This window comes from Amblyraja radiata, chromosome 20 (genome assembly GCF_010909765.2).
Source record: "Amblyraja radiata isolate CabotCenter1 chromosome 20, sAmbRad1.1.pri, whole genome shotgun sequence".
NCBI classification, from domain to species: domain Eukaryota; kingdom Metazoa; phylum Chordata; class Chondrichthyes; order Rajiformes; family Rajidae; genus Amblyraja; species Amblyraja radiata.
Window position 1 is genome coordinate 37,833,452 of NC_045975.1, and position 27,543 is coordinate 37,860,994.

The 27,543-nt window shown below is 46.1% G+C and overlaps 2 protein-coding genes across 3 annotated transcripts in view; one reads left to right on the forward strand and one right to left on the reverse strand.

Moving 5' to 3' along the window:
* Window positions 1-10,100, forward strand: part of LOC116984316 (transmembrane protein 178B-like) — a 36,169-nt gene extending 26,069 nt beyond the window's left edge. The window contains exons 3-4 of one of the 2 annotated variants that reach the window (XM_033038438.1): window positions 7,040-7,177; window positions 8,868-10,100. In XM_033038438.1, coding sequence (XP_032894329.1) covers window positions 7,040-7,177; window positions 8,868-9,112 — 383 coding nt within the window. In that variant the 3' untranslated portion in view covers window positions 9,113-10,100. The remainder of the gene's footprint in view (window positions 1-7,039; window positions 7,178-8,867) is intronic. The other variant, XM_033038439.1, reaches the window with a different exon arrangement.
* Window positions 10,101-16,214: 6,114 nt separating this feature from the next.
* psmc3 (proteasome 26S subunit, ATPase 3) lies at window positions 16,215-27,136 on the reverse strand. Its single transcript, XM_033038437.1, has 12 exons — window positions 26,881-27,136; window positions 26,175-26,255; window positions 24,066-24,191; window positions 22,686-22,790; window positions 20,977-21,039; window positions 20,612-20,749; window positions 20,150-20,293; window positions 18,918-19,066; window positions 18,502-18,598; window positions 17,791-17,936; window positions 17,432-17,513; window positions 16,215-16,457 (listed from the first exon to the last, which is right to left on the reverse strand). The coding sequence occupies exons 1-12, from the start codon at window positions 26,920-26,922 to the stop codon at window positions 16,347-16,349; spliced, it is 1,284 nt and encodes a 427-aa protein (XP_032894328.1). The 5' UTR covers window positions 26,923-27,136; the 3' UTR covers window positions 16,215-16,346.
* Window positions 27,137-27,543: the final 407 nt, after the last annotated feature.

A 27,543-nucleotide genomic window follows, 5' to 3' on the forward strand; every position in this document is an offset into this window, starting at 1 on the left:
TTTGTGGAAGGATATCTAAGTTTACAACGCGATCTAGATCAGTTTGGAAAGAGGGCCAAGGAATGGCAAATGGAATTTAACTCTGACAAGTGTGAAGTATGCCAAACCAGGGCGGGGTTTACATAGTAAACTAGACCAAGTGGGACCCGTCGGGTCCCAGCTTCACACGAGAGGGCTGGTCCCCCAATGCAATATTCCACCAATTCTAATATACACACACTCACACACACTCACACACACACAGACATACACACTCACACACACACAGACTTACTCACACACACACACCCTCCACTCCCACACATACACTCACTCTCATACACACACACTCACATACATACATACACACACTCACTCACATACATACACACACTCACTCACACACACATTCACACATACATACACATTCACACAAACTCTCACACATACACACATACACTCACACACACTCATACACACTCACACCATATATATGACAGTAAACTTTCTTGAATCTACTCACATGGCTGAGCGCAGCCTCTCCACTATGGGGCTTCTGCAGTCAGCGGCACTTAGCGCGACCTCTGCACTCATCGGAAATTACGCAATCAGCGCAACCTGTCCACTAAGCGGAAGTCACGAAATGAGCGGGACTTTTGGACTAAACACAGTCGGACCTAATAAAGCATTTATTCCTTCCAAACACAGTCGGACCTAATAAAGTATTTAATCCTTCCAAACACAGTCGGACCTAATAAAGCATTTATTCCTTCCAAACACAGTCAGACCTAATAAAGCATTGCAGTTTCAAGCACAGGCAGGGCAGCAGGCCAAACAACTCATGGCATTGTTATTTCATTTCCAATTAAGCATTGCACTTTAAAGCACCGGCAGGGTAGCAGGCCAAACAACTCATGGCATTATCATTAAGGGCTAACAAATGATTTATTGCAAGTACATTGCAGACTCACAGTTCAGTTGATTCACAGCTTAGAATTACAGTCATGGCCTCTCCCTCGCGATCTTGCAGAGTGATTGACTCACGTCCAGGCATCCGGGGTTTTATAGTCCTGCCCCCCCCACCACCCCCGGAAGGGGCATTACCTTCAGAGCGGCAATTGACAGGCGAGAGGACCAATCAGCTGATCTCAAGGTTTTTTTAAACGCTCATAACTTTTGTATTTTTTATCGATGGGAAAAGTCCTCGGGGCTGTCTCAGCGGAGGAGGACAGTGAGTAAGATGGCCACAAATCACAGCGATACAGGGTAACATTTTTTCTAAAATAAATATACAGCGCAGACAGGAAGTGGTCAAGATAAGACATTTAATTATATAGATGATAGAGGCTTGGAGTGTTGCAGAACAAAGAGATTTGTGAGAACAGGCGCATGGTTCCCTAAAGGTGATATGTCAGGGAGACAGTGCGGTGAATAAGACATTTCTATATATCACCGTCTATATCTCGTTTCCCTTTCGCCTGACTCTCAGTCTGATGAAGGGTCTCGACTCGAAACGTCAACTATTCCTTTTTTCCAGAGATGCTGCCTGACCGCCTGAGTTACGCCGTTTTTTGTGTCTAAGGAATTCGGCCTGCTTGGCATCGTTGGGGAGGGTATGGAGAAAAAATGTTTGAACATCATGATGTGGCTGTAAAAATTATTGGAGAGGCAACACAGGGTACGTGTACAGTTCCAGTCATCCAACAGTTAGGGAGGATGCCATTATGTTTGAAAGGATTCAAAAGAGATTCACAAGGATGTTACCAGGGCATGTGGGCTTGAGTTATAGGGAGGGTAGATAAGCTAGGACTTATTTCTCATGAGTGAAGGAAGCTGAGGGATGACCTTGTTGATGTGTACAAGATCATGACGGTCATGGATAAAGTGAACAATCAGTCTTTTTCACGAGGAAGAGGTTTCTAAAATTAGAGGGTAGAGGCTTGTTAAGATGAAGGAGGAATCTCAGGGACAACCTTTTCACTCGAGTGTTCTCATTTGGAATTAGCTGGCAGAGGAACATGCAAGAGGATACAATTATGAAGTGTAAAAGATATTTGTCAGCTGTATGGATAAGAAGTGGTCAAAGGACTATGGGCCGATGCAGGCAAATGGGACAGCCCTATATGCCAACTTCATCGGCATGGCCAAGGTGGGCTGAACGGCCTGTTTCTGTGCTCTATGACAAGTTTTATTTTGTTGTGGAAATTTAAAAAACAACTCGGGAAAATTGTCCAATGTTGGTTAATGCAGCACCTGAAGATAGTATTAGATTTGAAAGGATTTTGGATGTCAGAGTGGTGATGTCTGATTGATGGGAACATCTAAAAAATCAGCAAGAATGAACAGGAATATGAAGCTAATTTGTAAAAGTTGAGATTGATGATAAAAAGGATCAGTAAAGTATCTGTTTTATAAGCAGATGGTATGGGAATAGGGATATGAAAATAAATTAAATATAGACCTTCGAGACACTGTAAGATACAGCCCAGAAACAGACCCTTCAGCCCACCAAGTCGGTAGCAAGCATTAAACACCCATTTATACACATCCAGCATTAATTCCCTTTTATTATGCATACATTCCCATCAACTCGCCCCAGATTCTAACGCTCACCTACGCACCAGAGACAATTTACACAGCCAACCTGCATGTCTTGAGGATGTACGAGAAAACCTACATGGTCTCAGGGATGATGTGCAGACTCCATGTAGATAGCACCTGGTGTCAGGGTTGAACCTGAAACTCAGCCGGAGCTGTAATGCAGCTGCTCTACCAACTGTGCCACTATCACCCTGTGCTATCCAACTTCATAACAGAAGTTACTGAAACATTCAGATAATCGAGCTCCGAGGGAAATGATATATGGTTTCTTAAATTAGTATTAATATTAAAAATAATACTGGAGATGTTATTGGATGAAAACATGTCAGTGCCCTGAGCGTGTTTGTTGACAACGTAGGAGTTCAAACGTTGGTGGAGGCTGTTATGGTTTGTTTTTTGTACTGTACATGGGCCATGGGTGCATCAGGTGAATGTTTTCTTTCTCAATGAGATCCAGTTAGAACCATCTCTCTCCACTCAAGCCCTGTCTTGTCTCTTCATGTTTGACTGACTCCCATTAAACAAGCAATTATTTAATCTAATACCACCGCCCATTCAGAATTCAGTCATAATGCTGTGCTTTAACTAATAACTCTTATTTTCTGCCACCTGCTAGCATCTTTACTGCCAACAGTGGCAACTGCTCTTCATGTATAAAGCCCAGGATGCCAATGTAGCTGGGCTGTCACTTGCAGAGATTACTGTTGGGCTCCTTTGACCCAGCCACTTCACTTTAGGACTGTACCCTTAACATCTCATTGCCTGTCCTGGTTTACCGTCCCACACATTGCACTCCATTTGTCCGGCACACATCTAACCATCACACCAGCCAGTTTAGTTCCTCTTGATGTCACCATCCATCTTACTGTTTACTACAACTTTGCATTATCTGCCGATATTGAGATTGTGCCCCATACTCCCAAGTCAATGTAATTAACGCACATCCATTTATTTTTCTACAGTGTAATAGTGTCATTACCACTTCTTGTCCAGAGCCTGATTTCACAGCCATGCTACTGCAGTCCCCTTTATTGCCTTCAGGTTTGCTGGCAAGTCTATCTAGTATTTTCTCCAAACCTAACAGAGATGGACAGCATCTCTCAACAGATCTCCATCAGTGAAGTAGAATTTTGTGCGCTATCTTGGATCTATACCTGCTCAGGTGATGATTATTTTATTTTTCGTTGCAATCTCTCCACCACTGACGTTAAAGAAACCCATCCTTGTCAGCTGCTTAGAGGCTGGGATTACTGATTCAACCTCAACACCTTGGCTTACCCACCCTGCTCTCCCCCTCTAACCTTGCCCCCTCTGAAACCTAGCTCTCCACTCACTTCACACCAATCCCAGTGTCGTCACTAAACCCGCAGACAATGGCGGAGCTGTTGTGGTCTGGTGGACTGACCACTCTCTTGCAGAGATGTACATCAGCTGCTGATCAAGTCCTCACACCCACCCTTAGATAATGGCCCCACCAACAGACTAGAGCATTACATCTCATTACATCAGTAGACCTACCATCCCCAGCCTCCAACCTCAGTGTCCCAACCCCACATGGATATTAACCATGCCTTGGAATATTCTATTGAAATTTGCCCCCTCTGGTAAATTGGATTGTAATATTGAAAATCCACACCAGTGGACAGCTCCCAATGCAAGCACTCCTCTGTTGTGCAGTTCCTTGTTTCCCTGTGAACTTTAGTCAGCATGTTCCCTTTTCTGGACTTGCTTTACCCTCTGGCCTTTTGCCATGGGGCTCTAGGCACTGGATGCCCGACCTTCATCCTCAGTCCTGTTCATTCAGTTCCTCAACCATCTCCTTATATCCAGTTATTATGGGTGACTTTAATCTACATATAGATTGGGCCAACCAAATTGGTCGCCGTGCTGAGGAGGATTTCCTGGAATGTATATGGGATGTTTTGTTTAATCAATATGTAGAAGAACCGACTAGAGGACAGGACATCCTAGACTGGGTATTGTGCAAAGAGGAAGGATTAGTTTGCGATCTTGTTGTGCAAAGCCCCTTGGACAACAGTGGCCATAATATAGTGGAATTCTGTATTAGGAATGGAAAGTGACACGGTTAATTCAGAGACTAGGGTCCTGAACTTAAAAAAAGGAGATTTTGAAGGTATGAGATGGGAATTGGCTGGGATAGACTGGCAAATTATACTTAAAGGGTTGACGGTGGAGATGAAATGGCAAAGATTTAAAGACCGCATGGATGTACTCCAAAAATTGTTCATCCCTGGCTGGCGAAAAAATAAAATGGGGAAGGCGGCTCAGCTGTGGTTAACGAGGGAAATCAAGGATAGTGTTAAATCCAAGGAAGAGGCATATAAATTGGCCAGCAGAAGCAGCAAACCGGAGGACGGAGAAATTTAGAACTCAACAGAGGAAGACAAAGGGGTTAATTAAGAGTGTGGGTGGGGGGGGGGGGGAGCATGAAAGAATGCTTGCGGGGAATATAAAAACTTGACTCTAAAAGCTTCTTTAGATATGTAAAAAGCAAAAGATTTGTGAAAACAAATGTAGGTCCCTTTATAATGGGAAACAAGGAAATGGCAGAACATTTAAATGAGTACTTTGGTTCTTTCACAAAGGAAGACACAAACAATCTCCCAGAAATACATGGGGACCGAGGATCTAGTGGAAGGGCGGAACTGAAGGGAATCCACATTAATCAGGAAATGGTGTTAGGTAAACTGTTGGGACTGAAGGGAGATAAATCCCCAGGGCCTGACGGGCTGCATCACAGAGTACTCAAGGAGTTGGCCCTAGAAATCGTGGATGCATTGGTGATCATTTTCCAATGTTCTCTCGACTCTGGATCAGTTCCTGTGGACTGGAGGGTAGCCAATGTAACCCCGCATTTTAAAGAAAAGAGGGAGAGAGAAAACGGGGAATTATAGACCAGTTAGCCTGACATCGGTAGTGGGGAAGATGCTTGAGTTGATTGTTAAAAGATGTTATAGCAGCACATTTGGAAAACAGTGACAGGATCGGTCAAAGTCAGCATGGATTCTTCTGGAATTTTTTGAGGATGCAACAAGTAGAATGGACAAGGGAGAGCCAGTGGATGTGGTGTATCTGGACTTTCAAAAAGCTTTTGACAAGGTCCCACACAAGAAATTAGTGTGCAAAATTAGAACACATGGTATTGGGGGTAGGGTATTGACATGAATAGAGAACTGGTTGGCAGGCAGAAAGCAAAGAGTAGGAATTAACGGGTTCTTTTCAGAATGGCGGGCAATGACTAGTGGGGTGCCGCAAGGCTCTGTGCTGGGACCCGTTATTTACAATATATATTAACGATTTAGACGAGGGATTTAAACGTGACATCTCCAAGTTTGCGGATGACACAAAGCTGGGTGGCAGTGTGAGCTGCGATGAGGCTGCAGGGTGACTTGGATAGGTTGGGTGAGTGGGCAGATGCATGGCAGATGCAGTGTAATGTGGATAAATGTGAGGTTATCCACGTTGGTGGCAAGAACAGGAAGGCAGATTATTATCTGAATGGTGTCTGATGAGAAAAAGGAGAGGTGCAACGAGACCTGGGTGTACTTGTACATCAGTCACTGACAGTAAGCATGCAGGTACAGCAGGCAGTGAAGAAAGCTAATGGCATGTTGGCCTTCATAGCAAGAGGATTTGAGTTTTGGAGCAAGGAGGTCCTACTGGTGAGACCACACCTGGAGTATTGTGTGCGGTTTTGGTCTCTTAATTTGAGGAAGGCCATTCTTGCTATTGAGGGAGTACAGCGTAGGTTCACCAGGTTAATTCCAGGGATGACGGGACTGACATATGAGGAAAGAATGGAAAGACTGGGCTCGTATTCACTGGAATTAAAAAGGATGAGGGGCTATCTTATAGAAACAGATAAAATTATAAAAGGACTAGACAAGCTACATAGATGCAGGAAAAATGTTCCCGATGTTGGGGGAGTCCAGAACCAGGGGTTACAGTTTAAGTATAAGGGGTAGGCAATTTTGGACTGAGATGGGACAAGGTTTTTCACCCAGAATTGTGAATCTTTGGATTTTAGCTTGGGGCGAAAGGAATTAAGGGATATGGGGAAAAAGCAGGAACGGGGTACTGATTTTAGATGATGTGCCATGATCATATTGGATGGTGGTACTGGCTCAAAGGGCCGAATGGCCTACTCCTGCACCTATTCTTCTATGTTTCTATGCAGCGTGCCCCCCTCTTTGCTCCATCACTGTCAAAATCAGTGGAAAACTTTGTCTGTGCAAAGCTGGCATTGGTACATTCACATATACACTGGTGTTGAGATCAGGGTGGATTTGCTGAATGATTCACCAGTGTTCTTATCCAGCCTGTGCTTCCCTGGAACTCTGCCAGAACGGTGGCGAGAGGGTTGTCCTGGATCATGCGAGCGTCAGTGCCGGGTGGCGAGTGTCATTCCTTTTAGTCTAAAGCTGACTCCGTTTGACAGATCTGCGGCGGATGACGGCAGGCTTCATCGGAATGGCTGTGTCCATCATCCTCTTCGGCTGGATCATCGGCACCCTGGGCTGCTGCAAGGACCACGACCTGATGCAGTATGTGGCTGGCCTGTTGTTCCTCATGGGAGGTGAGAAGATTGACAGTTCCGCACTGTGAGTTCAGGCCAATGACTCGGGCGTGGAGAGCTCATCGCTGGTACAATCCCTGGCAAACTGAGAGAGATATCCATGCACTGACTGCAGGGAGTCCCATCCGACCTCATGGGGAGATATATGAACACTGGTTCCTGTCTCTCTCCCTCCAGGGAGGTATCCAGTGAACCTCCGTCCCTCTTTCTCTCTCGGGACAATACTGGCATTTGATTGATCTATATCTCATTCTGGGATGACTAGCAGCGTTTCAGACTAACCTGTTGTAGAGGTTGTTGTCACTGAAGTATTATTAATGTACTTAGTGACACACCCAAACACCCAGCACACACAAAGGAATTTAACCAACAGAATTTTACAGTGAGTGGCAGCACAAGATGTCAGGGCAGGTAACCAACTGGGGTTTTAAAGAACATGTGGAACTGCAGATGCTGGAATCTGGAGCCATGGACCAAACTACTGGGGGAACTCAGGGGGCCAGGCATCGCTGGAGGCAGAGGAATGGTCAACGTTTTGGCTTGAGTCTCATCTGGAGTGAGTGTAGACGGGAGATAGTGGTAACAGAGGTGAGGATGGGGGGGGGGGGGGGGGGGGAGGAGGCAGGAGCTAGCAAGCGATAGGTGGAATTAGGGGATGATGGGCAGGTGGGGAAGGTGAAGTGTTCGTAGAAAACAGCAGGTGGGTGATAGGTTAGGACAGGCTAGGAAAAAAGAGGAAGCCGAGGAGGAGTTAGAGACAGAGACAGAATGTGATAAGTGGGGACATGCGATTTTAGGGCACACCTTCACCGTAGAAAGTGGGGCAGAGACCTCAAAGGCTTTAGAGAAGAAATTCCAGAGATCAGGAACGCAGCAATGATTCCAGGGGTGGGAATTAAAATGTGCCGCTCAAGGAGTGCAGTTACCTTGGGGGTCAGAGGAGATTACACAAAATAATAAAATTAGGGGCCATGAAAACGTTTAACTTACATGAAAACACAGAAAGGCCAATTAGCGTGGTGGTGTCTCCTGGAGAGGAACTGCACCAGTCCGTTTCTCCTTCTCCACGTCAACCAGCATAATCTCCCTTGCACGTCCTTCAACTGCCCTTGATTCTCCTGCTACCCATCTTCACTGAAGAGTTCGGAGAGGCTAGTTAACCCATATATCCCAGGGATGTGGGGGCAGGGGCTATTGTGCCAAGGAGAATGTACAAACTACACGTTTCTCATTGTTGCTAAGGAGAATGTACAAGTGTAAAAAGTCATGAGAAGAATAGATCAGGTAGATGCACAGAGTCTCTTGCCCAGAGTAGGTGAATCGAGGACCAGAGGACATAGGTTTTAGGTGAAGAGGAAAAGATTTAATAGGAATCCGAGGGGTAACGTTTTCACGCAAAGGGTGGTGGGTGTATGGAACAAGCTGCCAGAGGCAGTTGTTTGCTGAAATGCATTAGATGAGTTAAGTGCAGAGCTGACTCTGGAGGGCAGAGGAGAATGCGACCAACGGTGGGGGGGTCAAGTTATCAGAGTGGTTCTACTGGTGGGAGGCGAGCAGTCTGACGGTCCCAGAGTCGGTGGAAGTGATCGGGCTGGAGTGCGGATAATAAATGGAGTTTGAAGGGGAGGGTGGAAGGAGGAGGTGCAACTGCTTGAGAAAGAGTGACTCTCTTTGCTTTCTGTCCCGCCAGGAACCTGCTGCATCATCTCCCTCTGCACCTGTGTGGCCGGCATTAACTTCGAACTCTCCCGTTTTCCGCGCCACATGTACGGCCTGCCCGAGGACATCAGCCACGGCTACGGCTGGTCCATGTTCTGCGCCTGGGGCGGGCTGGGCCTCACGCTGCTGGCCGGGTTCCTGTGTACGCTGGCCCCGTCCCTCAGCACGCCGCACACGACCGTACACAAGCCGCGGGTGGAGAACGGCACTATGTGACCGAGGGAGCGGGGCCTCGGGCGGCCTGGTGAGAAACGTTTCAATACTTCCACGCTGTTTTATTGAATGTAATTTAGTAGAATGACTTGTGATAAGGAGCATTAAAAACTCTAAGAAAACATCTATCATTAATGCCTTGAAACCCTCGCCCTGCATTGAGGGTGTACAGTTTTGATACAACTCACCCGCGTCAGAGTCCCGGGCTCTCAGACATGTGGTGCCTCCCTCCCGCCTGGAGGGGCGGTAGGTCTGCGATCCGCCCGGTCTCGTGTTTTGTAATGCGGCCGTGACCGAATTGAACCACAACTGCATTCATTTGTACAAAGACAGAAATATCTTTTTCCCGCTGTACAGAATTCCGCCGCTGTAAATTGCACCGCGTTTGTTTGTTTGTTTGTTTGATCTTGCTGTAAATTGCACCGTTTTTGTCTTTCTTTTTGGTTGGATCCGATCAGTTGGAAATGCATTTTTGTAAATAAAAACACGTTGGAGATGAAAATGAAACGATTTGCAGACGTTGGAGGCGCTGCGCACTGTGCGGCCTCTCGTCCACACACACTAGGGCGCCAGTGCTGGGGTACGGCGAGGACAGTCCATGGTCACCTGTGGGCTGGTGACAGCGTGGAGTAGACAGGGCCAGCGGGGAGAGAGAACAGGCTGACTGGGGCCAGGGTAAATCCAACTTCAGCCCACTCATGTTATCCAAGAGAAACTGCTGACACTTAAACCACCTGCTACCCACATATCTTGCACACATCCAACAGCCCAGGTAAATGTGTACACTTGTTTAACAAACATGTCCAACCATTTGAAACCGATAAAACAGAGCATTGGCAGTCAAAATAAGCTATCATTCATTAAATCTTTTAGCTGGTTGAAAAATGCACATGCATTTGCTCTGGTAAAATAGCAAGACTGCTAATTATGTGACGGTCACTGCTATTTACTGGAGAGAAGGAATGGGCGACGTTTCGGGTCGAGACCCTTCTTGAGACTGATCAGTCATCTGAAGAAGGGTCTCGACCCGAAACGTCGCCCATTCCTTCTCTCCAGAGATGCTGCTTGTCCCGCTGAGTTACTCCAGCATTTTGTGTCTACCTTCGATTTAAACCAGCATCTGCAGTTCTTTCCTACACTGCTATTTACTCCTCAGTTCTGTATCTGGTACCTGCCCTGTGAGATCTACTTGCAAGATCTGTGAAGGTTCCTGCCTAAGTCACTGGTAGGAAGGCCAATTAGCCTGCATATCAATGTACTGAGAGGCAAAGTTCCATCCAACCCCTGCCCCCCTTTTAAAAGTCATCGAACAATGCTCATCAGCAGTAAGGGCTGCAGAGGAAGGATTGGGTATGGTAACTTGGGGTTCTGGATGGGGTAAGGTTGGGGGCCCCAGAGTAGTTGGAAATGATAACATTGGAACTTAAGGGGAAGGGAATTAGTTGGGAATGGGTAACAAGTTCTGAGGGGGATGATTATTGGGAAGGGTCTGAGGGGGTTAGGGTGGGGTTGTATAACATTGGGTTCTGTGGGGGTGGGAATGGGTGAGGTTAGCGGTTGCAGGGAAGGGGGTTCAAAAAATTATGAGGGGCTAATGGGATGGGATGTTAGGGAGGGAACTGGAATATGGAATTTGGAGTCGGGGCAGAAGCACTGGGGTTAGGGCAGGAGGGGGTTGCACAAAGTAATATTTGGGGCCATAGGAAGGGTTTAAAATGGGTAAAAGTGGGGGTGGGTGAGGGGATGGAATAGGTAACATTGGGGGTTATGTCACTGACCAGCTGTTTAATTTCAGTGGGTGCACGTTGAAGGCAATAGACTATAACATTTTCTGAATCATGTCAGTTCTTCCATTCCATCCAACCACTTTTTAAAAATGAATGACCAGAGGTCAGTGGCTGCCCACAAAACTGGGCCAACAACTCCTCCATGTAACAGAGGAGGTAATGCAGGTAAAGAGAGACATCGCAAGTGAACCCTGGGAGAGGCGATCTATCTAATTGTTTGCTGTGCCCTAGCCATTACACGACCCAGGTCAAATTAAAGTGGTTGGTCCTTCACTCCAAACCCTTGCCTGCTTCACATATTCTGTGGTAGCTCAGCTCCACCACCTTCCCCTTATCAATAACTCAAGTTTCTTCACGCCTCACCTTGGACAAAAGAAAGTTTCTCAGTCGCTGATTCAACCCTTCCTCTACTCCCTCTCCTGCCTCAAGTTGGCAGGTTTTGACTTTAGTCACCAGACTTGCTGGCCCCTCCATCTACTGCGCTTTGTTCATAGTGCCACGTCATTTCTCGAGGAAGCATGCAGCTCTGGATGTGCAAGTCTGTGTACTGTATTCAACTCAGTGCAGTGCTACCTGTGTTTGGTGCAATGTAAAATATTGTGATGTCCATTTAGATGTATTGTTTCCATGGATTGAGCAAGAAAGGAAATGATCTTATTGGTGGGTGGGGGGTGTTTGAAATTGTAATATACACATTGAACATTCAGTTGGTCAATAATAAAAACAAATTACTACAAGATAGTATTTTGTAGCTTCATTCTAGTTACAAATGTGGCTGTGTTCATTCTTTGGGCTGGATGGAGTGCTCTCTCATCCATGATAGTGCAGGTCTCAGCACTGCGTTCATGGTTACTGCAGGCTCACGCTGGGCACAATGACCCTGAACCAAGCGGGCAGATTCAAGAGGGGAACAGAGATTAAAGGCACACAAAATGGAAACAGCCTTCAGCCTTCTGGGTACGTGTCAAACTATCCATTTACATAACCCGACCCCACAGCCTTCTCACCACAATCCCATCAACCTCGCCCCCAAGTCTATCAATTACCCATGCACTCAAGGCAAGTCACAGTAGCCGCAGCAGTCGGGAATGCGGGAGGTCACTGGAGCATCCAGGAGAAACCCACACGGTCGCAGGAAAAACATGGCAGACTCCACACAGACAGCACCTAAAATCAAGATTAAACTGGGTCACTGAAGCAGACTAATAGATATTGAAAAGCAGGGGTAAGGGTGGCAGGATGTTAAGAGGTTGCCGATTGAGCTGTTAACTCTGGAAAGGGTACAGGGAGTTTAGGGGAGTTATGGAAAAAGCAGCACCAGATTATATGATGGGCCAATGTTTAAGATGGGCGGTGGAGCACTGAACCATAGACGATGACTGGGAGTGGGACAATGGGTGGCTGAGAAAGAAAGAGCAGTGGAATGTACACAGGAGCCTGGGTTACAGCATAAACAGTAAAGCTGGAACAGCTGTGGCAGCCTACTCCAAAATGGCATCATACCAACTGACAGACAAGGTACTGTAAGTAATTTATGGAATAAAATCTGAATCAGAATATACAGATTCTGAGCTCACGGTCAAGCGATGAATTCTGTACTGAGTCCGAATGGGTGTAAACAGCACACCTCCTTGACCCTGGCAGTCTTGTGCTGGGAATACAGGTACTACCCTACTCCCAGATCCCACACACCTATATCGACAACGAGCCAATACCAAGGCATTCAGCAGCAGGGTGCGCCTGCAGTCAGATCAGAGAATTAGCAAGTGCCACTGAAAGTGTTTACCAAAGGTTTCTGTGTGTGCTTTAACACTGTCTAAAACTGAAAACATTCCTGTTAAATCACACCACACACCTTGGTTTATATTATAACATCCCATCAGGTTTTTGCAATGACACTCCTGTCACTAACAGCTTTAAAATAATCTTACAACTCAGGCTGTTCAGCCTATCATATCCTGCCTGGTCTTTTTCTTCTCCCAGGCTCTGGGTAGTTTTCCCCAAAGTCCTGTGAGCTGCTGCTGTACAGGTGGAAATAGTAGTAAAGCCCCTGTAACCATCCCTCCCCCGACTCAAACCCCAGACGGTCGATGGTCGCAGAAAAATGCATTGCTGCCATGAGTGAGGCCGAAATATCATCTAAGCAGCAGAGATAAGAGAGAACACAATGGAGGCAAGGTGAAACAGAGGTCTTGTCAATACATCTTGGAAAGGCCTAAAAGGACAGTAATAATACATGGGGAACGGGGTTTCAAATACCTCAGAACAAACTGGCCAGAAGAGGTAGGTATAGGACACAGAACTCCCATAATGTGCAGTGAATCCCATAGTGTGCAGGCACAAAAAGCAGAGAACATTAAAGTACTGGACTATTTAGACTACAATGATCATGGCATGTCACAAAACAATGACTGATGAAAGTAGACAGATGACAAAATTAAGGTAGACTGAAGCGTCAACCCTGACGGGCTAAGAAATGTCTTGGAAAATAAAACACAAATGGCAAGCAATGATACAGAACAGCAGAGGGGAAAAATGTTTAATCAAAATCAAGATAAAACCAAGAGAAAATTGAAGTCCAGGATCAAAATATATTGACACAGGTAACCTAACACCCAGTGAAATACAATGATGGAGGCTGTAGACCCTGGAATCCCGCAAAAACTGCTATCGGAAGCTGCCTGACGCACTGTCCTCCATCAGAATGTTTTTGGCAAATGAATGGATCAATAAGGAAAAGGAAAGACATAGGTAACAAATAACCAGACAGAAGAGTATAGAGATTAGAAGATTACTTAATCATTTAGGAAGTAAACAGATCCGAGGTTAAATCATCAAGTAATGAAAACAAAATCAAAATTGTAAAATATATTGCAGGAAAGTTTGGGTGTGAACTGTGACAAACAGGATAAAATCACTGAAGAACGAACTGATAGAAATTTACGTCGCAGCCTCCACTTCTTTGCCCATGCTGGTCAATAAGGGACATAGAGTCCATAAATATTCAATATCACTTTTTACTATGGAGACATCAGTGTATATGTAATCAGAAAATAAGATTAGAAGTCACGCAACTGCCTATAAAATGTAGAAATGTCAATTAATTACTCAGAAAATTGCTCACACATTAAAATAAACCTAACTGGTCGAACACCACGGTTAGATATAGGAGTTGTGCCAAAGAAGGGGAGATAGCCATGTTTAAAACAGGAGATTGAACATATACAGTGAACTACAAAGCTGTCAGTTTAACAACAGCGGTAATTGATAGAAAATAAAGACTTGCCCACATTGCTTAACAGACCTGTGAAATTCTTGGAGGCGATGTGGTGATTGCATCGTGTACCTCGGTAAATTTCCAAAGGCGTTCAACAACAGACAACTGAATAACATCAGAGTCTGGAATTTAGTGAGTCAGAATGTCCGTTTGGATGCAAGACTGAAGCAAAGTAAAGTGTAGTTGGTTAGGGCAGCACAATGTGCAGGGGGGCAGCGATAATCGTGGTGGTGGCATCGCCTTTCACAGTTTGTGGCCATGGTTCAAACTTGTAGAATTAAACCATAACTTCATAATTCATGTGTATAAAATCATGAGAGGAATAGATCGGGTAGACGCACAGGATCTCTTGCCCAGAGGAGGTGAATCGAGGACCAGAGGACATAGGTTTCAGATAAAGGGGTAAAGATTTAATACGAGTCTGAGGTGTAACATTTTCACACAAAGGGTGGTGGGTGTATGGAACAAGCTGAGGAGGTAGTTGAGGCAGGGACTATCCCAACATTTAAGAAACAGTTAGACAGGTACACAGATAGGACAGGTTTGGAGGGATATGACCAAATGCGGGCAGGTGGGACTAATGTAGCAGGGACATGTTGGCCGGTGTGGGCAAGTTGGGCCTGTTTCCACACTGTATCACTATGGAACCAACTTGGGGACGTTGTCAGTTGGATGATGACTGCAGCAAACTAGACTTCAATAGATTTGCAGAACAAACATGGAATTGGTTAGAGAATTTCAGGTTCCGGTTAGAAAACTAAAGTCACAAGAATCTAAATGCGATTTAGAATAAAATGTGGGTGCCAGATCACACACCACTACTAGCGGTAACATCATTAAATGATATGCCTCTGGTAACAAAGGTTTATTGATGATTTTTTTTCCTGCAATGACTTGTTATTACGCTGGGGTTTATTAAAAGGGATGGAAGTGAAGCGATGGTAAACTTGGTCAGACTTTCATTCAGACTAGTTTGATTGAGCAATGGTTGTCAAAATTCCTGACCAGGGTGCAATGACGATCAATTAAGCCCTACCCCAGTACCAGAATATAATTTGAGGTTAATATAGTCACCTTCTACCTAGGTACCTTGTGGAACTAGAGGTTCAGGAGCATTAGTGGAGCCCTCATCAGTGACCAGGCAGCTGATGAGTTAATGCTGCTCCTCTCTGACAAGGGCACTCATGGGGGCAAACCAATGGGGCTAATGGTGTCCTTGTAACCATGGAGGGGGAGGGGAAAAATAGGTAAGTATTGGCGTTTCATCTCACCCACCTTTCAGCTAGGAGTCTGGAATGTTAATGCTGAAACGTTCCACCCATCACTATTAATGTCTCAAACATGAAACAGAAGGATGTTGCTACCAACCAACCCCGATTGGAGGAGCGGCATTAAAATGTATCAGTCTGGTCAGGTGAGGTGGCATTGAGCATCTTGTGCACCCGATGGGGTTGGTTGGTAGCACAAGATGCTCAATGCCACCTCACCTGACCAGACTGATTAAATTTAATGCCGCTCCTCCAATGCCTGGGTGAGGTTAATGCAGTCCCTCCCTTGACTGCAGGACTGCCAAGGGCCAATGGTGCATCTCCCCCCCCCCCCAATCTAAGCAAGAGAAGCCCACTTCATTCTTGAGCTGGGTTGTGGAAATACCCTGGTGAGATAACCCCCCGCCCTCGAGGTTCCCGTTCATGCTGGTTGGTGTCTATTGATGTCCTTCCATTTGTCAAGCTCAGCAACAAAAGCCATCGGGTCACTGAGCTCTAGAAACGGAGCAGAAACCATCACTTCAAACGCTCGTTATTCCTCCACGTGGGTCAATTCAACATCAAAGGAACATCCCGGGAAAAGGCAGAGAACCCCGGGAAACAGATGGGACTGTATTTCTGCTCAATCCCCCCAGCCACGCCAACGATAGCTGTAAATCTGTTGTTAATGCTGTACACCAGATGGGACCCAATACTGTCACACCCGGACTGCGAGATTCATTAACACTGTGTAGGCAAACTCCCGATACATCACCGACCAGGCTCGGCCGCAATTGACATAGAAAAATGCAGTTTATTTAATCTAAGTGAAGAGATTGCACGTTTACAGAAGAGTCCCCAGTGGGCCACACCTATGAGAGGCTTTGACACTCCTTGCTCACCGCTGACACTGATGTCTCGTTGCCCTAAGCGTAATATTGTAGGTTGGCTTTTTTCTTGGCCTGGACCTCCAGGATGCCCTCCATGTAATCCTCATGAGTGAGTTCTGTTGCTTTTCTGCGCAGAGCAATCATCCCCTGTAAGATTAAAAGAATACTAGCTGAGAAAACCCAAGAATCTGCCAGCTAGAGAAAACTCACTACAAATTCAGCCTCCAGGCATGAATCGTAGAGCTCAAGGTACATGGCAAGGTGAACCTGGTGGTGTTGAGAGGCTTACAATTGTATGCGAGTCTGTCACCAGTACCAAGTGTCAGATCTTCATTCTCCAGAGTTGAAAGGGGAGGGTAACTGTAATTTATTCTTCTGGAAGAACTGACTGTGATGTCTCCACAATTAAAATACTTGAAGTAGCTGCACCATACATGCGCGAGTGTAGTTCAGCAAGAACCTTCCATGGGAATACAAATCTATGGGCATGGCATGTTTTTCTTCAGCCACCAAAGTCCTGAGGACAGGGCTTTCAGCATCATTGTATTTGAAAAAGAAGAGGGTTAAAAATCCCATGTTTATTTAAGAAAAGACAAAGCGCTGGACTAATTCAACGGGTCAGGCAGCATCTCTGGAGATCATAGATAGGAGACCCGGTTGGGACCCTTCTTCAGACCAAGTCCGAAGAAAGGTCTCGACCCCAAAGGTCTCTTATCCATGTTCTCCAAAGATGCTGCCTGACCTGCTGACGTAGATTCGACCACTCACCCACAAGCTGGGGGCATTTTACAGTGGCCATTTAACCTAGCAACACCTTTTTGGAACCAGAGCACCTGGTGGAAACCCACACAATCATAGCAAAACATGAAGACCCCTTCATTAGTCACTAAATATACTGAAGACAAAAGGTTGATAGCTTTGGATAAAGGATATAAGGTTACTGCAAAAAGCAGCGCTAGGTAAAAGTACAACCTTGATCTTAATGAATGGCAGAACAGGCACAAGGAAATGAATAATCCAGTCCTGTTTCATTCTTATATTCTTATGGGAAGTGCTGTCAGGTTTATACTGCTCTTTGAAATCTTCTATATCCCAACATATCTGCTCGGAGGTATACTCACTGCTTCCACACACACAGCCTTGCACTGAGCTCCATTAAAGTCATCGGTACATCGAGCCAACTCCTCATAGTTCACGTCAGGGCTGTGGAGCAATAACAAGGAATTAACAATCTTGCGACTAAAAACGAAATGCCACCACTTTGTCTTAATAATTAAGCTACCACAGCTGGATTACTTTGCATGCACACCTGGACAATATTACTTGCCACGTCCAATTTGGTACATGGTTGCAAGTTCCTAATTACCCATTAGATTAGTGTGTGACTGGCTGGAGATGATACAGGACAGAGAAACCATGAAAAGACTAATAAAGTGAGATGAACCTCTTCTAGTCCATGGGTTCCAACAGACAGGCTTACCTCACGTTCATCTTCCTTGAGTGAATCTGCATGATTCTTGCACGTGCCTCTTCGTTAGGCATTGGGAACTCAATCTTACGGTCAAGTCTGCCTGATCTCAGCAAGGCTGGATCCAGGATATCCACCCGATTGGTGGCCGCAATCACCTGGAGGGGTGAAAGCAGAGAGAGCTGGTCATACCCAGGTAACAAAGGGAGGTCTCACAGGTACATTCCTGGCTCCAGTACACTCTGCTCATGCCCAACAAACCCTTCGGATCACGGTTGAGTACGCTTCTGAAATATATAGATCAAGGTGAAGGAGGTCCATCTCCATTCCAAGAAGCTAGGCCCTGCGTGCATTCCTCCTGTTGCTAGGGTTATTGCTGCAAAATAGATACTTGTGGTTTAATTTAGTTTAGAGATACAGCGCGGAAACAGGCCCTTCGGCCCACCAGGTCCGCACCGACCAGCGATCCCTGCATATTAACACTATCCTACACACACACTGGGGACAATGTTTACATTTACCAAGCCAATTAACCTACATACCTATATGTATTTGGAGTGTGGGAGGAAACCGAAAATCTCGGAGAAAACCCACGCAGGTCACGGGGAGAACAGACAGATCGAACCTGGATCTCCAGCGCTGCATTCGCTGTAAGGCAGCAACTCTACTGTTGCACCACCATGCCGCACTAAGTGGTAATACACTTATTTTCCCCATGCTCACCTTGACAAGTGTATTTGGCTGGAAACCATCTAGCTGATTGAGCAGCTCCAACATTGTCCGCTGAACCTCACGGTCACCAGCCTTCTCACTGTCAAATCTGCAGGGAAAGAGAAAACCCAAGTGTCACCCAATGATCTTCCTCAGGCAGTATTCACTGCTGCTACCAACATACTGCCTTCAACCCCAACCATATCAGGGGAAGAACATTCCACAACCGCTCCAGCAGAACATCTCCCATCATTTTTAACAGAACACTGACACGTCATAATACGAGAGTGATTAAATGCTCACACATACCCCCAAACAGAAAATAGCAGTGCTTCACACACAATGGATAGTGTGGACTACAGTGAAACCACTCTGCTACCTCTCAGTCACACAGCGAGACAACACGAAAGGCCAATCAGTTCACTCACCGCTTTGTACCAATGGCATCCAGTTCGTCGATAAAGATAATGGATGGAGCCTTCTCTTTTGCCAAGGCAAATGCATCGCGAACCAGCTTTGCACCATCCCCAATAAACATCTGAACCAGCTGTGGTCCCGCCAATTTCAAAAAGGTAGCCTACAATGAAAAGGAGATCAAAAGATCAAAGCGTGTGAAATGCTTCTGTTGCACCATCCAATAAAATGCAACCCGGTCAGATAATCCTCTGCTGTCACCAAAACTGCCCAGGCAGGTTACAAAGTTATAATTGTCGCTTCCTCTGCTATTACTTAGGGTGGCAACATCACAACTTAAATTTAGAGCATACCTCCCTTGATGCTATATTTAAGTGCGTTGTAAGCCCTAGAAAGAGCCATAAGCAATATGACAATTCGTTGTGTGAGATATACATTAAACTGGGCAGCTTGGTGCTCAGATCCAACTTAAACAAGCCTGTGAAATCAATTAACAGAGATACGGCTCAATTTCCACTGTAGGGGGAGGACTAATAATGAGACCACAACTGAAGGAGAAACAACAGCAGAAAAATCACCAGTGCCACGCACTCTAACCAGATCATATCACCAACTGCATGTCAGTGAAGACAAAGACCTCAAATGCAGCACAGAGATCATGGTGCACTGGGTAAGCAGTGATCCCTGCTGTCCTGTACGCTTCTGAGATTTGGGTTGCTTACAGCAGACAATCTGAAACACTGGTGGATACCAACAACACAGCTTCTGTAAAATTCTCCAAATCCACTGGAAAGATAAGTGAACCAATGTCAGTGAAACCTCCTTGACCATCATCCCGGAATTGAGCCTCACTTCAGCCAGCTCTGTTGGCCAAGTCTTTGTTTACATGCCTGAAGCAACACTCACAAAATAGGCACTTCATCCTAATTACCAAGTGGACAGAGGAAAGAATTCAAGGATGTATTTAAAAATGAAGGGACCATCTCAGCGACTCCTGGGGATCCTAGGCCCACATCAAAATGAAGGAGCAGCATTCAGGATGATATCAGGAGCCAAGAGCTCAGAGGTCCAGTACAAATGAGGAAGTGGTCAAGGATCTCTTGACTCCCCTGCCCAGCCCTCCCTCCATTGATTACCACATTGATCTTAGATCACACAGAAATGGAGTGGAAGCAAGTAATTAGGGACATCGTAAAAGGAGCATGTACAGAACTGTCCCTCACAGAAACATGGCTCTGGCACTCACCTTAGTCTGGGCAGCACAGGCTCTGGCCAGCAGGGTCTTGCCTGTTCCTGGCGGTCCATACATCAGAACACCTTTGGGAGGTTGAATCCCCAGGTTCTCAAACTTCTCCTTGTGATTCATGGGAAGGACGATGGCTTCAACCAGCTGCAAGAGGGAGGTACCAGGATCGTTATGGAAAGTCTCTCGTTCTCTTACACACTCAAACTATCGCATTGCTCTCTCAATTTGGCCCTCTGCCCCAAAATAAATCTGCTCTTCTGAACCCAACTTAATACATTCCCATAGAACCAAATAGGAACTTGGAGTATGTAGCTCCCAAGTGGTACTCTTCCCTCCTAACCCAAGCCATCCCAATCACCAGGCCATCACACCTCTATTCATCTCCCACTCAGGAGCCCTTGGCTTTAATGCTCCAGCAATGCAGGCAGGACAGGACATCAACAACTGTGGACAGTGACTAACCTCTTGAATCTGTTTGTCCAAGCCACCAACATCACTGTATTGCTCAGTTGGTCGTTCATCCACCTCCATGGCCTTGACTCGAGAGTCATACTCCGTTGGCAGTGTCTCCAGAATCAGGTAGGAATCTTTGTTCACACCCTGGAAGGAAAGGCTGGATATTACACTGACAACACACATAAAACACCCTCACTCTGAAGGTCACTGCATACAGATCAGGGACATTCACGGCCCCACAAGGTTCTGAGAGCAGGAAATTGGCACACACATACTTAGAAAGTTAAATCAAGTTGTAAAACAAGTAAAAGCAGAGAGAATTTAAAACAGGCAAGAAGCGTAGACAAAAGACACAAGGGTCATAAACTCACCACCAGATCACCTGGCTTCAGTTTCTCTGCATCAACTAGTCCAATCACCGGCAAGAAATAGGTCTGTAAAAGACAAAATAACACTGTTTTGTTGCAGATCAGCCAAAACCTGCTGACAAATGGTCTGCTAGAGATAAGCTCAAAATGTTGGAGTAACATTTGTGGGTCAGGCAGCATCTCTGGAGAAAATGGATAGGCGACGTTTTAGGTCGGGGCCCTTCTTCAGGTCCGAAGCGTCGCCTATCTATTTTCTCCATCGATGCTGCCTGGCCCACTGAGTTACTCTAGCATTGTGTACATCTTTGGTGTAATGCGGCATTGTAGTTCATTTTTATTACAAAGCTTGTTAGCTTCTCCCAAGAGCAGCATGGTCATGGTCAGTCTTCTCCTTCTTATCGAGTCCACACACAAGATTAGAAGTTGTTCAGCCAGAGCTGAATACACTTCTCGGCATCTGCACAATGGTGTCTGTCTTGCGCTTCTTGCGCTTCTTGTGCGTGGTGGTGGAAAGATTGGTTGAAACAGGGCCGCGACGTGAACGCTCTTTCCTTGGCCCCGGTCATGGTCAGTGTCAGCCTGGTTTGTATATTTCATACCTGGCCACTCTGTTACCATTCCAGACCAAACAAGTGTGAGGTGTTGCACTTTGGGAGGTTGAATGTAAGGGGACAGTATGAAGTATATAGAGCAAGAGTTGGAATAACAGGCTTGCTCTGGCATGTTTAGGAGTGGTGAAAGAGTAGCTAGGTATGAAGTATCTTCGCTTTACGTGGATATTGCCAGGACTTGAGGGCCTGGGCTATAGGGAGAGGTTCGGCAGGCTAGGACTTTATACCTTGGAGCACAGGCGGGGTGAGGGGTGATCTTATAAAGATGTATAAAGGGATTATAAAGATGTATAAAGATGTATAAAGGGAACAGATAGAGTAAATGCACAGTCTTTTACCTAGAATAGGGGAATCAAGAACCAGAGGACACAGGTTTAAAGTGAGATGGGAAAAGCTTTAAGACCCTGTCCCACGATGCGAGTTCACCCAAGAGCTCTCCCGAGTTTAAAATAAAATCAAACTCGTGGTAAGTACGTAGAATGTACGTAGCGGGTACGTTGGAGCTTATGGATGTCTCGTAGCGGCTCATAATGCTAACGGCAGGTACTCGGGAACCGTGGAAATTCATGAAATTTTTTCTCAACAGTGTGAAAAGTTTCCAAGAGTAAAAAAATACTCATGATGATGTACCCCGAGTTTGATTTTTTTTTAAACTCGGGAGAGCTCTTGGGTGAACTCGCATCGTGGGACAGGCCCTTAAATAAGAATCAGAGGGGCAACTTTTTCCACACCGAGAGTGGTGGTTATATGGAATAAGCTGCCAGATGAGGTAGTTGAGGCAGGTACTATAACAACATTTAAAAGATGGATAAGGATAGGAAAGGTTTAGTGGGGTATAGACCAAACGTGGGCAGGTGGGATTAGTGTAGACAGGGCATCCTAGTCGACACTGGCATGTTGTGCCGAAGGGCCTGTTTCCATACTGTATGACATGTCTATACAATCCTTTCTCATGCCACCACATTCTCAGGTTACACCACATAGTCAACTTGAACTGTGCACATGTCCCATGTTGCCGTGCATGTGCAATACAGAAACACTATCTTCTGAAAATAGTCCCCCACACAGCTATTACATCCTCAAACCTTCAGACCCACTCACCTGACGGGTAGATGTTTTGATGACAGCGCACTTCCCTTTCCGTTGCGAATCCAGATCAACGTTTGCCCCATCCTCCTCCTGATCATTTGGATCAACATCCAATAACTGAGAGACATTAAAGGAGATATAGTGAGTGGAATCCTAAACTCATTCTGCTCAACCGCCCCACTCCACTAATCTTGGGCACAATATCTAGGCTGGTACTTAAATGTGACCATGAATTCTAACGCGTGGGGAAGGTATCCTTTCAGATGTGTGAAGTTTACGAGCAGAAGGGGTTGACAGTTTGATGCCAGAGAGAGAAGCAGCTTGCATTATTCCTGTTTAAGAAGGAACTGCAGATGCTGGAAAATCAAAGTTGGACAAAAATGCTGGAGAAACTCAGCGGGTGAGGTAGCATTGAGAAAAGGAAATAGGCGACGTTTCGGGTCGAGACCCTTCTTCAGACTGATGTGGGGTGGGGGGGGGGGCGAGAAGAAGAAAGGAAGAGGCGGAGACAGTGAGCTGTGGGAGAGCTGGGAAGGGGAGGGGAAAGAGGGAGATTATTCCGGTGTACCTTAGAAGGCAGGACGTGTGAAAGAATGGGTTTGGTTTTAACCCGAAACGTTGCCTATTTCCTTTGCTCCATAGATGCTGCCTCACCCGCTGAGTTTCTCCAGCATTTGTGCCTACCTTCGATTTTCCAGCATCTGTAGTTCCTTCTTAAACATTGGTGCTCCCTTCTATGTCCAAACATTGTGGGTTCCCACTCAACACAACCCTAGATTTGTGCTGAGAAAGTGATGTACTCTGAAAGGAGGTTCTCTTTGAAAAATATTACTTATTCGATCAGAAGACAAGAGGCAAGCCCAGCATTTATTGGCCATCGCTAATTCCTCCTGAATCGAGTGGCTGGTCAGAGACAATTAACAGTTAATTACATTAGCAGGCCCAGAGCTCCAGACTTGCCAGATTTGGTAAGGACAGTACATTCAATCACATGAATGAACCAGACAACAAGCCAGCATGATAAAATCCCAACAATCCTTTATGCACATGTTTGGAAATTCTGATGGTTCGATATCTGTCTCACCCGATTTGTCTTTCTGCACGCCCTTTAAACTCACTCGGATCCCTTTTCTCCTCTATAAGTTCATGATCATGTTCAGAGCTGCTATGGGAAGAGTTGATGTCTAGCTAACTCTAAGTCTAAGCTTCCGTCTATTCGGTTGACAAACTGAAACAACTGGCTATGGTTAATCAAGGTCTCGTTTACCCTCTCAGGTCCCCTTCAGGGACCATGCTCCAAAGTGGCATCACCCGAGGTTCTTCAGAATCAGAGCGTGTCGGGATCCTTAACATTAGCTTAACGGTACAGCTATCGGACATCAGCGTACTTACCTCGATCACATTGGAGACCAAGTACGGCAGGGTCTTGTTGACTTTGATCTTCTCGCTGTTCTCCTTGATTTTGTCTTTCATGGCCTGCAGCTCATGTGTGACTCTCAGCACCTCACTCTTCATGATCTGCCAAGCACACAGTTTATATCAAGTCCAGGCACACTGCACAGAGATCACTCATCATCCTTGCAATAATGCATAGAACAAACATAAAGCCAAGGTTCCTTAATCTGAAATGTTAACTCTGTATCCTTTCCCATGGATTCTGCCTGACCCAATGTTCATTTCCAAAAACTATTTTTTTAGTATAGCCAGCATGGTCAACTCAATTATATCAGGGTGGTGTTTGGCACTAGTGCTTTCATCAATCAGGGTACAGGAATCGGGTCATAACGTTACTGATGTAGAATCTGTCAGTAAGGCCGCCTTGGAGTACTGTGTGCAGTTCTGGTCACCCTGCTATTGGGAGAACGTCGTTAAACTGGTATGGGTGCAAGAAAGATCCACGAGGACATTACCGGGTCTGGAGGATTTGAGTTATAGGGGGTGTCTGGAAAGAGTCATACAGCACGGAAACAGGCCCTTTGGGCCAACTCAACCACACCAAGATGACCCATCTAAACTAGTCCTATTTCCCTGCATTTGGCCCAGTCAACTGCTCCTATACACAGGCTAGGTCTTTTTTCTCTGGAGCATTGAAGGCTAAGGGGTGAACTTAGAGAGATATATAAGATCATGGGGTATAGAGAAGATGAACAGCTACTGTCGCTTCCACAGGGTATGGGTGTCTAAAGCAAAAGATTAGAGGGGAAATATTTAAAAGGGACCCAAGGGGCAACGTTTCCCCCACAGAGGATGGTTCATATATAGAACAAGCTGCCAAAGAAGGTGCGTGAGGCAAGTACAATTCCGATATTTAAAAGACACTTAGACATGTACATGGACATGAAAGGTTTAGACAGATATATGCCAACCATGTCATGTCCTAATAGATCCTGTGTTTGAATGAGGCCACCCTTCAGTCTTCTAAACTCCAAGGAATACTGAGCCAAAATATCTTAGCCTTTCCCGAAAGGAAGGAGAACGAGACCGGTGGTCTCCAATGTGCAGTCCGCTTATGGCAAATTCCGTTCTGCAGAACTATTTAATGATTTGGACGAGGGAATTGAAGGCTTTGTGGCAAAGTTTTCAGATGATACGAAAATAGGTGGAAGGGCAGGTAATGTAGAGAAAGAAAGGACTCTGCAGAACGGACAGGTTGGGAGAGTGGGCAGAGAAGTTTCAGATGGAATATAGTATAGTAAAGTGTGGAGTCATGCATTTTGGTAGTAAGAATAAAGGCGTAGACTATTTTCTAAATGGGGTGAGAATCTAGAAATCGGACGAGCAAAGGGACTTGCGAGTGCTGGTGCAGGATTCCCAAAAAGTAAATCTGCATGTCAAATCGATAGTAAAGAAAGCAAATTCAATACTAGCATTTATTTCAAGAGGGCTTGTATACAAAAACAGGGATGTAATGTTGAGGCTCTATAAGACCGTATTTGAAATATTGTGAGCAATTTTGGGCGCCATATCTGAGGAAGAGTGTGCTGGCTCTGGAGATAGTCCAGAGGAGGTTTACAAGAATAATCCCAGGAACTAGTAGGTTAACCTATGATGAGTATTTGTCAGCATTGGGCCTGTACTCGCTAGAGTTTAGAAGAATGAGGGGGAGGTCATTGAAACATACAGAATAGTGAAAGGCTTGGATAGAGTGGATGTATAGAGGATGTTTCCACTAGTGGGAGAGTCTAGGGTCAGAGCTCATAGCCTCAGAATTAAAGGACATTCTTTTAGGAAGGAGAAGAGGAGACATTTCTTTAGTCAGAGGGTGGTGAATCTGTGGTTTGCTACAGAGGCTGTGGAGGCCAAGTCAGTGGATATTTTCAAGGCAGAAATAAATAGACTTGATTAGTACAGGTGTCAGATGTTATGGGGAGAAGGCAGGAGAATGGGACTAGAGGGAGAGATAGATCAGCCATGTTTGAATGGCGGAGTAGACTTGATGGGCGGAATGGCCTAAATCTACTCGTATTCCTTATGACCTTATGAACCAATCGGGAGATTTACCTTGATCTCACTGTCCAGTAGTCGTGTCCGCTGAACAATCTCATCAGTGGACATTTTAAGCACCTCTTCGCCAATGCCATCCTTCACAAACAAAACCACCATTAAGGAAGTCAGGGCACAACAGACAAGCGGGCAATGGATATTTATTCATCTATTTATACTCAAATCCTGTAAACACATTATCGCCAGTCTCTTTTTCACTCCCACACCACCTGCACCATCAGACAACCGCTCTCCCCCCACATTCCCACCCTCTGTGCTCCCACTCTCTCCATTCACATTCACCTTTCAACCATTATTTTCAATACCATTTCCCCCTCCCTCCAATGCCCACCACATTTACCCTCCTGCACTATAATAATCCCACACCAACCCCCTGGATTTTCCAATCCCCTCCACTTATTTTTCCCCCATATTCATTGCCATTCTCACACTTTGCCTCCAACTATTGATCTGATCTCATGCTTTCCTTTCCACATTTCCATACCCTCTCCCCGACTCTCAATATTCTGTTTCCTTCCTTTCCCCAGCGCCTCTATATCCCCACAGCCCCTATTTCACTGAACCTTCACACCGCCTTATTTTCACAATCCCCCCCATTTCCTTCCCCCTGCTCCCCTTCTCCCACCCACCTTCCCTCTCCCTCTCCCACCCACCTTCCCTCACCCTCTCCCACCCACCTTCCCCTCATCCCTCCCTCACTCACCTCCACCTCATCCCACACCGACCGGTCGTTGAGCGACGCCATGTTTCCCGCTGCTGCTGATCTCTCGGCTCCGGGCCGCAGTTTGGTGCCCGCACCTTGCGGGACGCGCTACCCCGGGGATCGCTGCCAACGGCGCAGAGTCCCGGCCACTAGCACAGACCTCGCTGCTCGGCCCCGCTGCCGTGCGCCGCCTTCCGCTACCTCCGCGACCCGCAGCGAATGTGCGAGCGGCCGGGCTGGGCTGGGCCTGGTCTGCGTGAGCGGGGGTGACGCGGCAGAAAGTGCTGAGTGTTGCTGTGGGCGGCGCCATCTTTGTGCGGGGCAGGGGGGGGGAGAGCTGTCAATCATCCGCCTCGGCCCTGCCCACACCAGGCAACATGTCCCCATACACAATCTTGGGCAAATTACAACCCAGGGGATGGACACAAAATGCTGGAGTAACTCAGCGGGACAGGCAGCATCTCTTTGTGTATATCTTCGGTTTAAACCAGCATCTACAACATTTCATCTTACAACCCAGGGGTATTGATATCTATAATGTGTGTGAGTGATTGGTGGTGGTCGGAGGGGCCGTAGGCGCAGAATGGCAGCCACGCTTCCGTCAGTCTGTCCCAGGGCAGCTGTGGCTACAGAAGTAGCTTACCACCACTGAGTGTGACTGAG

Coding starts and splice junctions, on each gene's coding strand:
- psmc3 (XM_033038437.1), bottom strand. CDS start 26,922: ATGGCGTCGCTCAACGACCGGTCGGTGTGGGATGAGGTGGAG. Junction 19,067..20,149: donor CCTGTGCTGCCCAGACTAAG/GTGAGTGCCAGA, acceptor TTTTCATTGTAG/GCTACCTTTTTGAAATTGGC. Junction 17,937..18,501: donor AGCCAAATACACTTGTCAAG/GTGAGCATGGGG, acceptor TCACCCCTCCAG/GTGATTGCGGCCACCAATCG.